Source organism: Sparus aurata, chromosome 17 (assembly GCF_900880675.1).
Source record: "Sparus aurata chromosome 17, fSpaAur1.1, whole genome shotgun sequence".
Lineage (NCBI taxonomy): Eukaryota > Metazoa > Chordata > Actinopteri > Spariformes > Sparidae > Sparus > Sparus aurata.
Genome location: NC_044203.1, coordinates 23506185 through 23520112, shown reverse-complemented (window position 1 = coordinate 23520112; position 13928 = coordinate 23506185). Strand labels below are relative to the sequence as shown.

General features: G+C 41.7%; 1 protein-coding gene across 5 annotated transcripts; it reads right to left on the bottom strand.

The window, feature by feature from the left end:
- Positions 1–1203: 1203 nt before the first annotated feature.
- Positions 1204–11236, bottom strand: LOC115567949 (zinc finger protein 865). 5 transcript variants are annotated; one of them, XM_030394905.1, is made up of 4 exons: positions 10671–11236; positions 10125–10256; positions 6951–7622; positions 1204–4844 (listed from the first exon to the last, which is right to left on the bottom strand). In XM_030394905.1, exons 3-4 carry the CDS (start codon positions 7165–7167, stop codon positions 2473–2475), a joined length of 2589 nt encoding a protein of 862 aa, XP_030250765.1. In that variant the 5' UTR covers positions 7168–7622; positions 10125–10256; positions 10671–11236; the 3' UTR covers positions 1204–2472. The 5 variants fall into 5 exon arrangements, with proteins under 5 accessions (XP_030250765.1, XP_030250764.1, XP_030250766.1 ...); XM_030394904.1 differs by having other exon boundaries at positions 10140–10256; XM_030394906.1 differs by having other exon boundaries at positions 10140–10256; positions 10675–11236.
- Between the last annotated feature and the right edge of the window lie 2692 nt (positions 11237–13928).

The following is a 13928-nucleotide window of genomic DNA, read 5'->3' as shown; positions in this document are numbered from 1 at the left end:
ATTAGGTCGAAAAAAACCCCGCCCGCTCGGATTCCCCCCCCGTGCATGCCACTGCCGCGTGAGACCAGTTCGAAACACAAAGAGCGCGAGGGCTGTCTCGTCTACTGTACACATGAAAAACATAGCGCAGGAATCCACCCCGTTTGTTTTTTTTCAGAGAGGGACTTTGCAAAGTTGATGTTTGAGTGGCTGACAGACTGCAACTCAAAGCTCTAGTGAATAATGGAGCGAGAATGACTAATAAATAATGTAACAGTGCTGTCAAATTCAGTTAACTGTCCTGAGAACCTTTGTTTTTCTTTCAAATGAATCTACCCATGTGGAAGTCCACCTGTCTCCCCACCTCAAAACAGCAGTCAGTGTGAATAATCAGGCATAACAGATGGTTTTTAACACCAGTCTGAATGCAAATGCACAACCTTGTGACTTTAAAATTACTTTAACATGTGATACCAACAACATCCCTCACAGGATATTGTGGTTGGTGACAGTCACATAGATATCAAATTATTTAGCGGAGCAACTCTTTCCAGCATATCATTCATTTGTAATCACAGAATTGGGGTTGTCGTTAACAATTTGGTGTCCTGAATTTACAGTTAACAAAGATGCAAAATGATATGCAGTAAAATGTCAAATTCTGAATTGAACCACATTTCTAAACATTTGGTGGGATTACTGAGTGGTACATTTTGTTTACTTGAGGCATTAATCTTGTAGTAAACAGAAGACAGACGCATAATTCAGTCACACAACACACAGCCTCTCCAGTCCACCCCCCTATCAGTGCAAAATCCATGTGACTGCCACACTCATCCACACCAGGCCAAGAGTACAGTATAAATAAATGAGTTGCCTACTGCCATCTTGTGGAGCTAGGAGTTAGAGGTTCTACCCAGCCATTTATTTCAAGCATGGTGATAATATGCTGCAATTTTTAACTATCGAAAACAATTACTACCGTTGAGTAATCTGGCCAATAACATTGGAAATCCTAAATACTTTATTGAAATGTATTGGTATATCAACTACATCCTGAAATCCATGTAATTCACACAGGACATAAAGCTGAATCTAATCGTAAAACTTCAATACTGACTTTGGTTACAGTTACAACTTACTCATATTCAATCACTAGCAATTTATACTTTCTTCTGGATATTGCAGTAAGTGAATTTTTGAATGAGAAATGAAAGGAAAACAAATGGTTACACTTAAGTTTTATTCATTGCTGAAATATAATCAACTACTGACTTCTCAGTAAATAAAGTGATAGAAATCTACTAAAACTATCATTTCTTTAGAAGAAAAAAAAACAAGGCTTGACAGGGGTATGAACATTTCAGATGTGAATAAAGTGACATGATGTACTAAAAACTTATTTTTCTTTAGAAGAAAAAAAAACAAGGCTTGACAGTAAGAATATGATTGCAACTCAGCAAAAATTAAAAGGTAGAAGGGGTTAAGTATAAGATTGGCATGAAGACTGATTGGGTTACACACATAAATACATGGAATATTACATTTGTTTCTATTATGATAGGTCCTTGTCTTTAACACACCGTGAAGTACTGTAGAAATAATCACTGCTAAAAAGAGCATACAAATAACATGAGATAAACATGTGTTACAGTCCACTTGTTTAACCTGTTTTCAATCTCTTGGTATAAAAGCTAGTAATATCTCAAATAAATGAAGTAAAGTGAACATACTAAGCAAGGCTTTTTGTAAGTTTCTTCATTTTGGCAGGAGAGGGATCCTTGTAATGCTAATTACCAGCAACTTTGACATTTTATCTATATTTGATTCAACCACTAGGGAATATAGAGCAACTTTCAAATCAAGTTTAACACTACAAACTTTTGGGGATATACTGAATAAACCATCACATACTGTAGGAGTGATTTCACAACCTCAGCAAAAAACTTGACCAGAGAACAAACATGCACTGACAAACTATCAACAAAGGTCTTTGTCCCCCTGTCCCTACTCCTAATAAATGCACTTTACATTTTTAAAAAATCCTCAGAGCCTTTAAGTGAACAACAACAAGACAAAGTACACGGCAGAGACGTTTATCATACAGCAAGAGGTGTAGCAGGGATTCTAGTTATGGGGAAGAGAGATACATTAGCAGGTCATTTCACCTAAACTTGTCTATTAACTGCACAGTGTCAGCCAAGCATAGTGTCAATGCACTTAAGGGGTTAATGAACCTATGGAAACAGTCACGTCTTTGAAAACACCTTCCAATATAATCTGGAAGAATTTCTGGTGATATCTTATAGGATGCTCTACAGTAGTTGTTAACACACTCATTCTAATAGTCAGCAGAGTAGATGTCAACGGAGACATGAGGCAAATTCTCCTAAAGGCAGCATGTGCCTTTTCAAGTCCCTTTTTTTCACACCTTCCCATTTTAGAAATGAAATATCCCTCTTGTAAACCACTCTGTTTTCGATACCAGGATGTTCAATATCTGTATGGTCCCTGTAGGTATGGTATCTCCCCCTCACCCTCCTGGGTCTGTCTCTCTCCTGGCCTCTTTGAAAGCTTCAGCCTCTTAGCATCTCCTCGCTGCAGTCCTTTAGCCTTGCGGCGGCAGGATACCTTGTGCCTGTGGAGAAGTGTTGCATTCCAGAAGCGAGTGGAGCAGCGTCGGCAGGAGAAAGTCCCCTTGGCACGATGGGAAGCCCGATGGATGAAGGCTGCCAAAGGCCTGTGGGACTGCTTCCCACATACGCTGCACCTTAGTCGCTCCTGAGTGGTCGAGGCTTTTTGTGGGTGTTTTACTGCCATGTGGACTAGCAGTCCCGCTTTACGGGAAAACACAGAATTGGGGCACATAGGACAGCCAAAGCGTTTCACAGGGACTTTGAGAGACGACAGGATCTGCACCTTCATCCCCCCAGTGTTGACAAGCTTATACCCACCACCACCTGATCCTCCTCCTCGCCTAATTGTCAAACGAAGAGAGCCTTGTTTTTTATTCGACTGCCCTCTTATTGTACAACTTATCTTTCTCTTCTTTCTGCTTCCATCGAATCTGACTAAATCTTGGGATTGCCATCTATTTTCCCTCCAATCTTTCCTGTTGGACTTTTTTTTTTTCTTCTTGTGTCGCCTCATGTCATCCTGTGATAACTGGATGCTGCAGTCAAGGTGTTGGTGGGGCTGGGTACCTGACTGATGATGAGAATGATGGTGGGAGTGATGAAGATGATGATGCAGATGATGATGTTCAGTGGAGGGCAGTTCCGTGAGGGGCTGGAATGGGGCGGTGGTGTGAAGCGTACGGCTACGGGATCCAGCTGGATATATGTGCTCTCCTTTCACCCCGGCTGGGGAATGAGGGTGCTGGGGGGCCATGATCGTTGAGTTTGGAGGCAGAGGCTGCGAATAAGATGGAGCACTAGAGGCTGAAGAATGGGCTGCATCATAAAAGAGAGGAGAGTAACCAGCTGGTGGTTGTGGGGGTGGCTGTTGGTGGCCATGAGTAACAACACTAAGACCCTGCCCTCCATGGGCTTCTGCAGAAGGAGCCATCTGTAGCAGGGCATTGGTGGCAGCCTCACTCTCTGATGCTGACTGATTAACATCACTCCCACCTCTGTTGTCTCCAGACCCACTGCTACCTTCTTGTGGGTTAGACGGTTCAGTGCGGGTCATTCCGTGCTGCGACTGCCTATGTCGAGTGAGGCTATTAGAGTAAGCAAATGCTTTCCCACACACCTCACAGCAGAAGAGCTTTTCACCTCCATTTTCATGAACCGTCTGGTGATGGGCAGTCAGATGGAAGTGATGGCGGAACGACTTCCAACATATAGCACAAGTGTAGAGTCGAGGAGGAGTTGGGGGCTGTGGTTGGGTCGGGGGTGGAGGCGGTTGTGGCTGGGGGTTGGTGTCTTGAGGCTTGACGTCTTGAGAGTAGTAATAGGAGGAGGTGCTTGGTGCTTGGTTTTGGCTCCTGTCTTGGGCCACGCTACATTGAGGGTTTGGGTTAAAGCTGTTAAGGTTCTCCGCAGCTGGTGTTGTGGGCACCTCTTCCATCTCCCCTTTCTGGTGGAGTTTGCTATGCCTCCTGAGGCTCTGGGAGTAACCAAACTCTTTCCCACAGATGCTGCATTTGTAATTCTTTGCCCCAGAGTGGACTGTTTGATGCTTGCTGAGGTGGAAAGCTTCTCTAAAATACTTTCCACAAACAGTGCAGTGATGGGGCTTTTCTCCAGTATGGATGCGGTCATGCCTGCGTAGGGTTTCGCGACGTGCAAATCCCTTACCACAGACACTGCAGAGGTGAGTGCGTGGTAGCCCACTGGGACCCATTCTGGGGGTGTATTGCCTACGTTTGGGGGCCTGGGGTCCACCAGGTGCAGGATCTTTCTTAGCTCTTGGTTTGCGGGGACGTTTTGGTTTGGCAGCAGGATTCTGTGGGTTGCTGCTCATAGCCTCCTGGCTCCCCACACCTCTGAAATTCTTATCCATACCAGATGTTGATGATGGTGAGCCCAGAGGACCTAAACCAAGACCACCTAGAAGACCTCCTATGATGTCTCCCCTATCATCCCCTCTATTTCCACTGTTACTAGCCGCTGTTATAGCAGAGATTGCATTATTGACAGAGCTAGTGACATCATCCTCTGAGTCATCCAGTAGAGAAGAAAGGGGCAGATGTGGCTGTTGCTGCGGATGGTGGTGCTGGCTGTGGCTCTGTGAGTGTGGATGCAGTGTTGGGGCCAAGGGTGCCTTTCTCAGAGCTGGGCCCGCCATCCCACTTCCACAGGGGGAGGCACCAGAGTAGCATGGAGATGGATTACCTTGAGAACGGTGGTCGTCATGGTAGCCTGTGTAACGATTCCGAGAGTAGTCAGTGGGGTATTTACCATCTGTTCTGTCCCTGTCATTTGAATTCCCTCCCCTTCCAGACTGAAACAGACCATCACATCCTAAACCTGATTTTGGTTCTCCTTCCCCCACAATGATTACACCATCTTCTTCCTCAGTTTTCCCATATATAACCCCTCTATTGCTCTGATAAGTTCCCCCTCCTCCGTTACCTCCTCCTCCACCCCCTCCCCCAACCCTGTCCTCACCATCAGTTCCTGTCTTGCTGCCCCTTTGTTTGGGTCCCCTACCTGGCTTGCCGCAGGTGCCTGAGGCAGCATGGTTGAGTAGAGAGGTGCTCTCACGGAAGGCACGACCACAGGCAGGACATCGGAATGGCTTTTCCTCATGTATCTTCTCATGGCGTGTCAGTGACTCTCTACGATTAAAAGCCCGAGAGCAGGTGGAGCAGCCATATGGGCGGGCTGAAGAGTGTATAACACCATGTTGCAGGAGATGCCCTTTTTTCTTAAAGCCTTTGCCACAATCAGGGCAATGAAATATTTTGTCTGGGCTAGGACATGAATTGGGTGGGGGCTGTGTTTCTTGGGTCGAATGGGGAAGGCTTGGGTCAGGCTGTGTTTTAATATGAACAGGGTTTGGGCCAGTAGTGCTAGTATTGCTAGTACCTGCTGCAGTTGGCTCATGCATGCGCATATGCCTACGAAGGCTTGAAAGGTGAGGGAAGCTTTTTCCACAATCTCCACAGCTATAAATGGGCTCTGAATCAGAGTCTGTGGGGTTGGGCTGCATTGAGCTCTGGTTATCAGATTTAGAAAGGTGAGAATCATTAGTAACTAGTACTGAGGCAGCAGTGGAAGAGGGAGCAGAGGAGGAGGAGGAAGAAACTACAGATGATGATGAAGATGATGAGGCAAGAAGGGATGATGGGTCACCACCCATATTTGACATACCAACCCCACTCCCAATTAAAGCTGGGGGCTGACCATGACTAAGCCCTCCACCATTACTAGTAGTGCTGGGATTACCACTATGGCTGCTGTGGCCATGGTTGCTGGCGCTATTGCTAGCATTATCAGATTTTCTCTGTGGCAAATAGCCAGCCATAGCTTTCTTCCTTCTACTGCTACTGCTACCGCTACTACTACTTCCGCCTCCACTGCTTTCCCCTTTGCCATCTTCCTTAGATAAAGATAAATGGAGTGGCAAAGGTAGGGGCAAACCTGCTTCCTGTTGCATCAGAGAAGCTATTTGATTTGATGAGAGTACAGGGATGCCCTGGAAGTCAAAGCCACTCAGTGATGAGGGCTGGGAGCCTGGATGGAGCGGGTGGTGAGGATGAGAATGAGTGTGAGGATGAGAAAGGGTGTGAGGTGGAAGCTGTTGCTGCTGGGGAGGCTGCTGTGGGCCCTGCTGTGGCTGGGGAGTGGAGTGGCCATGTGAGTGAGAAGAATGCAAAGCAGGCGGTGAAGCAAGACTAGTACTAGGTTCCCCACCTGTCTGACTTAACCCAATCCCTAAGTGGTTATGTGTTCCCTGTTGAACAAGAAACTGCTCTAAACTAGCATTAGCAGGTACCCCAGAAAGGAAATACTGATTTGCAGCTAACATGCAACTAAATTGTTGGTGAAGACTCCGTGCATCAGACTGGGCCCCAACCAACTGGTGTCCCAATGAACTAACTGCACTGCTGCTAGGAGGATTATTAGAGGTGGCCACAGAGGTTGAAGGGGAAGGTGAGGAAGAGGAGGGACCAGATGATGCTTGGGGGACAGAGAGGCCGGGATGCAGAGGAGGAGGGGGTGGAGGTGCTGATGTTACTAATCCTCCTAATCCCCCAGCGCTCCCACTACTGCTACTTCCCCCAGCAAAGTGCTCAAAACGGCCTACACCTGGATGTAACTGCTCCTGTGCTAGTGCTGCCTCAGACGGGTGGAAAGAGCGCAGGAACTGTGGGTAGCCTGAAGAATGGCTTGAGCTGCTGCTGCTCATCTTGCTTGACTTTGAACGAGAGCTCTGAGATGAGGAAGGCTGTTGTTGTAAAGGTGGGGGAGGAGGGGCACTCATCTTGGCAAAAATGGAGGCAGAATCAGAAAAGGCGTTACCTCTAGACCCCTGCAGGGGGCCCAAGCCAAGTCCAGACAGAAGAGCTCCAGAAGACTCAGCCTGCTGCTGCTGCTGCTGCTGGAGTTGATGCTGGTGAAGTTGCACTTGCTGTTGATGCTGTAGTTGTCGATCTAAACCAAGGCCTTTGAATTGGTGGGCCTGGTGCCCACTTAACATCTCTATAATGTCCAGATTGTATTTTCCAAATTGGAACATTTCCCACTCACTGGCACATGGGGGTGCGGGGGCCAAACCTCCAGCGCTAGGAGCAGAAACAATGATCCGACCGCTGACTGGTGACAGTCAAACTTTACCCAAAGGGTGAGGCTATGATACTATATATTCCAAAACTACTTGGACGTCTTAAATATAAAGTTCGTCTCTCCAGATAGTTTACTTCTGGTGCTGCTACTCCCTGTTGATCATCCACTGCCCACACTCTACTTCCAAAATGAGTGGGGTAGCCAGGAAGATGAGTTTATGATCAAAGGGTAAAAGTGTCTTTTTAACAGGTAGATGAGTTCCACCTTTTTTCAAAATTGCTTAGAATAGTTTAAAGTGAGAAGCAGTTCAAATGACTTCTTCTTGTTTCCTTTGCGAGTTATTGCGTTGACATTTTCATTCATCTAAGCAAGATTCCTCATCCGTGTTCAGCCAAGAAGTTCCTACAGCTGGAAAAAACAAAATTCAAAAAGGGATGATAGTCATAGAGGGGAACAGGAACATAATTCTGAATACAATTTTAACCTACTGTCCATTAATAATTTAACTTATAACAATGTGTCCCATCTATTAAAGTGAATCTATATGGACAGAAACCAAAGTCTGTGTTGTAACATTACAAAACATAGAGATTTTTGTCAATGGCCCACATTAGGGGATATGACGTCACAATATTTATGCCACTTGATATATTAAGTGAGAGTTATCACTTGTTTCTTATTCATGTTGTAATATTCCTACCAAATGTTTTTTTTTTATTGTGCGCCAATTAGCCCCTAAATTTAAGTGAGAAATGTGACCAATGTACAATTCAATTACTAGTCACACTGAATTTTGTTTTTCTTCTTTAACATTTTCCATTTATCTAAGCTGAAGAAATCTCTTGCCAGATCATTTTACTTTTACAGCCACTAGCGGCTAATAAACATATGCAATCTCTTATATTTTGTAATAACTTACCATGATGTGGTTCTGCTGGAAGGAGGCACAATTTCAACATTCTTACTGTCTACACAGTGAGAATGCTGTTCATAAAAGGCCTCAGTCAAAAAGTTGAGTTCGTGGTGAAATGATGCATTGACCTAATTTCCACCAATGTTACATACTGGCTTACCTAACCCTTTAACCCTTAGAACGTGCGGAAGTTCTTTAATATACAACATCTCACACTGTATTTGTGTCCCCTCAGATGACATATACACTAGAGTGTATATGTAGCTATTTCTGCAAGTCCAAAATGTTTATTAAGGAAGAGGTAAAGACAGAACATAGAAGGGTGCGGCAGCATTGCATGAAAAACCACAATAGACAGCAGATGCCTCGCTTTTGGTTAAATGTAAGTCTGGGTATATAACTGATTTGGGTGCTATCCCGTAATACTTACACAGGTGGCATCAATGCTTAATTTCACCACTTCACGTGCACATTTCACAGGCTGTTAGGAATTAGGGGTTGACCGATATGCATATATGAGACCGATTTACATTTGCTGTAAAAATGAAAATTTCATACAATCAGGGATCAAATAAACCTAAGTACAATTTTCTCAAGAACTGATCTTCAGTACAGTTTTCAGGTACTGTGACTATTTCCATTTTCTGCAACTTTGGACTTCCTCTCCATTTTAATTAATTTCATAAATTTAGATACTACTTTGCAGATTCAGATTATTCAGTGTTTTTAGGCTATTAATTGGGATGTTTTACCAATCACATAGTGTTATGGGCAGGACATTTTAAATCAGTTCATTCAATTGACAATATGCTAGAAAAATCACGAATACTGATAATTGGAAAAATGCTGATAATCGGTCTACCCCATCTGGAATTATTAAATAGTAATTAATACCACAAGGTGCCTGAAGAGTTTTTCTAGTCTGCATTTTGTGTTAACAGAAGATCCACTATCACATCCAAAAAAAACTACACAATGCATGTCACAACTTACCTGCAGTCATTAAAATGGGTTGATTATAAAAATGTATCAAATATAGTTTAATTTCCATTCAGTTTAAGATGTTACTCGGCCCTAAGAATCTTTCTGTCACATTTCTGCATACCTTAAATTGGGGGAAACCTGTTTCCTTTCGAATATGAGACTATTCATTGGTCAGTACTGTGGGACTGCAAATCAAAGGGCATTACTAAATGTTTTAAAATGCAGGTCAACCTGTCCTGCAAAAAAAAGTTAATTACTTACATTCCGTCCTTGTTTAGAACTGAGGTGAGCACATTTTCCTGCCCTAACGTTCACCATACTTGCACTGTTGACTTTTCTCATTTCATTTTTTGAAATGAGGTTGTTTGTTATCAGATAGTTACAAAGGTATAGAACTAATCAGGTCATTAAACAACTCTAAGTTAAATTATTGGCCCAAAATCAGTCGGCATAATGTAAAAACTACAGAATATTATGGGATTTGTCTTTTCTTTCATAAATGTTCTCAGAGGAATGCTAGTAGTAGGCAATCACCTAGGCGTAATTACACATTTTCAGTTGTGTTTCAACAGATGACCGACCTGTAGATAACAAGTTACATCCATTCATACGGCACATATTGCATTTTGTTTGTGATTCACTCTGTGCATTAAATCATGTTTATTTATATGTATAGCACTTTGTTACTGTTTGCACCATCTGGTCAGATACAAAGCTGTTTTTGTACTTTCACCCACCATGTGCAGCAACAATGAAGTTGAATCATATCCAATCTTACTCCCAACTAACATTAACAATAAGCTAAATCTGCTATTTAAGTACATAAATACACTTCTCATAGCTAAAGAAGGCAGACTAGAAATTTTAACTTTCGCCTTATGCATGATTCTTTAACTGCATGACTACAGGCAATTTGTTAAAGTTGAAATTACCCATTGTTATTCTTCTTGTGAAAAGGCTGAAAGTGGATTGACTAGGGCAGGATCGCTCACTGTGAATCTCATTTTGCTCACCTCTTCAAATCTTACCTTTTCCTCTAATCGATGCGATGAACGTAGCGGGGAGTAAGTGAGTTCCCCTGGCAGATGAGGGAGATAATCTATCGCATTTTTGGCCGCGTCTCATTTTAATGTAAATCACCAACCCTGCGAAGAAGAGCAAGAAAAAATAAAAATGCTCACATTAACATCAGTAACACACCCGCTGCACAATGTAAACATTAGCTGAAATCCTTACAGGCGCAAGTAATAACGGATGCACTCGAGGTAGCATCCTGAAATAGTATTGGCTAGCATTTTGAAGAGGAAAAAAAAAGGAAAACATTGGACGCGCTTGCATGAAAAACTTCACGGTTCTCCTTAGCATCATATTTTTTTACACTGGCTCGGCGTGTTCGGCTACTCGGTGCCTCACGCAGTCTAGAAAAACCACATAACCGCCGTTGCTAACGTTAGCCATCCGTCCAAGCCACAATATTAAAAGCACGCCGACTACAGTTAACATTACGATGCTAGCGTTAGCATATACATCTGCGTAACCTATATTCGGCAAATGTTTACCTACGCATCCAGTTGCAGAGCACAGTTGCAGATGGATGAGGCCTGTCACGCCTTCTTCTAACCGCCTAGCTAGCTATCGTCCGCTTCCATTTCTGCGTGCTGTTTTCCAGTCGTTAGCCAGAGCCATTTTCACTGATGCTGAGCTGGGTGAAAGCTTACACCGTTCCCCGCAGAAACCAACGCCGACGGATAGCGCAGCCGCCTCCTTCCCATTTGATTACGACAAACTTGTGCGGACAGAGAGCTTTTGCTAAGAGGTTTCGACGGCCGAGAAAATTTTGGGTGGTCGGTGATAATATTTTTGGGTAAAAGTGAGTGACGTGTGCTCTCTTAACATTGGTCCTTTCCGGCCCTTGTAATATTTCCGGGTAGCACTAGCGGGGCTCACGGGCGGTTGTGTCGGGCTCACAGCGGATTCAGTTTGGTTGAAGGGGGATCCTCTAATCCTCCTCCACAAAGGTCACACATCTAGACAATAAGTGCCCATGTCACTTCCTCAACCCGTCGTCCGATTATATCTAAAGATACCCAGGCTTAGCGGGAGGTTGATCACTTTTCCCCAGGCTACACATAATGGCTGATGCCTACAGGCCTATTGTACCTTATGAATATGATATCTTCGGGCTGTATATACTTACCATTACGTGAAAAATGCATTGTAAAGTGTATTTTAGAGGATTTTTATCGTGTTGTTGTTTTGTTAACAATTAAGTACCTTGATATGTTTTACTTTAGAGACAAAATGCTTACTAATTATTAAATATCTTATTAAAAAGGGTTTTTAACAATATCCTGCTATTGATATTATATTTTCAGGCGATAGTCTTCACAATACAAACCATCAAGTGAAAATGTGCATTATTGCGAACTTTCATTATGTTGTTTCATCCAACAATAATTAATTGTATTATATTTTAGATTAAATACTAAATGTTTACTAATTATTCAATATCATATTAAAAAGAGTTAATCACAGAGTATAGCCTCTTATGAGTATTATGTATTCAGGCTATAGTCTATAAAATACATATTATAAAGTGAAAAAGTGCATTATAAAGCCTATTATGGAGGATTTTTTTTGTCTTGTTGTTTTGTCCACTGACAATTAAGTACATTGAGCCTCTTATATTTTAGTTTAGAGATGAAATGCTTACTAATTATTCCATATGTTATTAGAAAGGGTTAATCACAGAGTACATCTTACTTTGAATTATGCCAAAATGTATTTGTTTCTATCACTAATGTACTTTTAACCAATTTTGCTATCATCATTAGGCCTACTAGCTTGTTTTATACATATTTATAAAGAAACTGTGTTACTTTGTCCTCTTTTCAATGTTTCAATTGTATTTTTTGTTTGTAGCAATGTTTTGAAAGCTACATTAAGTTGAGTTATGAATTATATGAGTACTCATTTGAATATACAGTCATTATAATACCTCTACATCAGCTATAATCTCTAATTTGTCTGTTTAGAGGTTTAGATAACAGGTTTTTTAGGGTTATAAACCCAAGATGGTTTGCATACAGTCAGTATATATGTATAGACATATTGATAACATGTTAATAATACACATATGATAATATCCTGTAAATAACCCGATGCGGATGTTTGACTGTTTGACTTTTGTCTTTCAGGTCACCTGGTTCCCTTTTCACTTTTAAGGGAACATGATATAGTAAAGCAGAATGAAATTCTGTTTTCCAATAAGGTCAGTTTGTTTATTCATCATGAAAACAAAGGCATTTTGTTTATTTCGTTGGTTAGGCATAAAAATCAGCCAGTGAAGATCTTTTACTTCTAATTAAAATGTCTGTCTTAAAACTAAATAGTGCACTTTTAGGTGTTATTGTTATTTTTGTGCACCTCTGTACAGTTGTAGAGACTCCAGATCCACCTCCTTACACTCATATTCCTTCCTACACAGTGAACAAAATTAAACATCGTAGCATTCTTCTTTTCAGATTTTTCAGAAATATCACAATAATACTGTAAACATGAATTAATTCTACCACGATAACCGTGTAGTGAAAGTCAGATCAGAATGATTAAATGTTTCGCATACGTATGTATGTGTTAAAAGATGTGCACGATGTAGGAATGAATAAGATAGACGGTAGAACTTCATTAGGCTAATTATAATGAATAAAGTAGATCATATTTAAAAGCACATGTATCTCCTTGGACAGTCTACATCACATCATGTTTACTTCCAGGGATCTCTCATCTCAGTCCTGTTTATCTAGTTAAACTGTCTAGTTCATTGGTTCTCATTTATTGGGTCAGCAGATGGTTGTGGAGATCAAAGTAATATTTTAACAGGGGAATATTCTTTTACATTACATTTCCTGTATCAGTGATATGATTTGCCTTGAATCTGTGGAAGGCAAAGTATGCATCCACATGAGTTCTGATCAGAGGAAGAAACTTCTTTTTTTCCTTTTGGCCCTTTCAGGATCCTGTGAATTCACAGAGTACAAAACCTGAGGTTCAATGGGTGCGTATAAGTAGTCCCTGTGCTGGGTTCACAAACCATTTTTATTTCGTATTTTTTCGCAAAAAGGTTGAGAACTACTATTCTAGTTTGTCTGTTTATCTTTTAATCTGTCTCATAAACTGGTATTTGCAAGGACTGTTTCATGAAACCGAGATCTTGTAATTTCATTTATCTCTGGTCTTCTAGTCACAAAAACACCCATAAATCTTGGCTGAAAAAAAATATTACAGTAAAGCTTGTAAATGGTGTGTGAAATGCATTTAAGAACACAAGACACACTCATTTCTCAAGGCCAACATTTTCTCTCGTCTATCCCAACAACAGATCTATACAACTGAGCCAGTCTTAAAGTGATCAGCCCTGAATCAAGATACTCCATTTCCAGATCAATAAGATGATTAAGAAATATAGATGTGAGACATGATTTGTGTTTTTCCAAAGCTTTGATAAACGTCATGGGTGACTCGAGAACTTACCCTCCGGCTACATCATCATTTTATCATCAAATACTCCTTTCATTCAGTCACTTTAATCACAGATGTGAATAATATCAGCTCTGATTTTTTTAAGGATGGTAATCATACCTGGGTTAGGATGCTAATCATGTGCGCAAAGCTTGCGGGACACAGAGTCTTTTACCAGAATGCCTTGAAGCACACACTCTCATTTGCAATTTAAATATTAATTTGTCTTTTCTGGTAATTTTTACAGTCTTTCTCAGCTGTAGGCAACGTCATGACCTGAGCATGATATGTGAAAA

What these genes read in the sequence shown, in the direction of transcription:
- LOC115567949 (XM_030394905.1), bottom strand. Translation starts at nt 7,167, where the DNA reads ATGTTCCAATTTGGAAAATACAATCTGGACATTATAGAGATGTTAAGT. An exon ending in CCCCCTGCAGGGGTCTAGAG is followed by an intron (nt 4,845 to 6,950) that starts GTAACGCCTTTT and finishes ATCGTTACACAG; the next exon opens with GCTACCATGACGACCACCGT.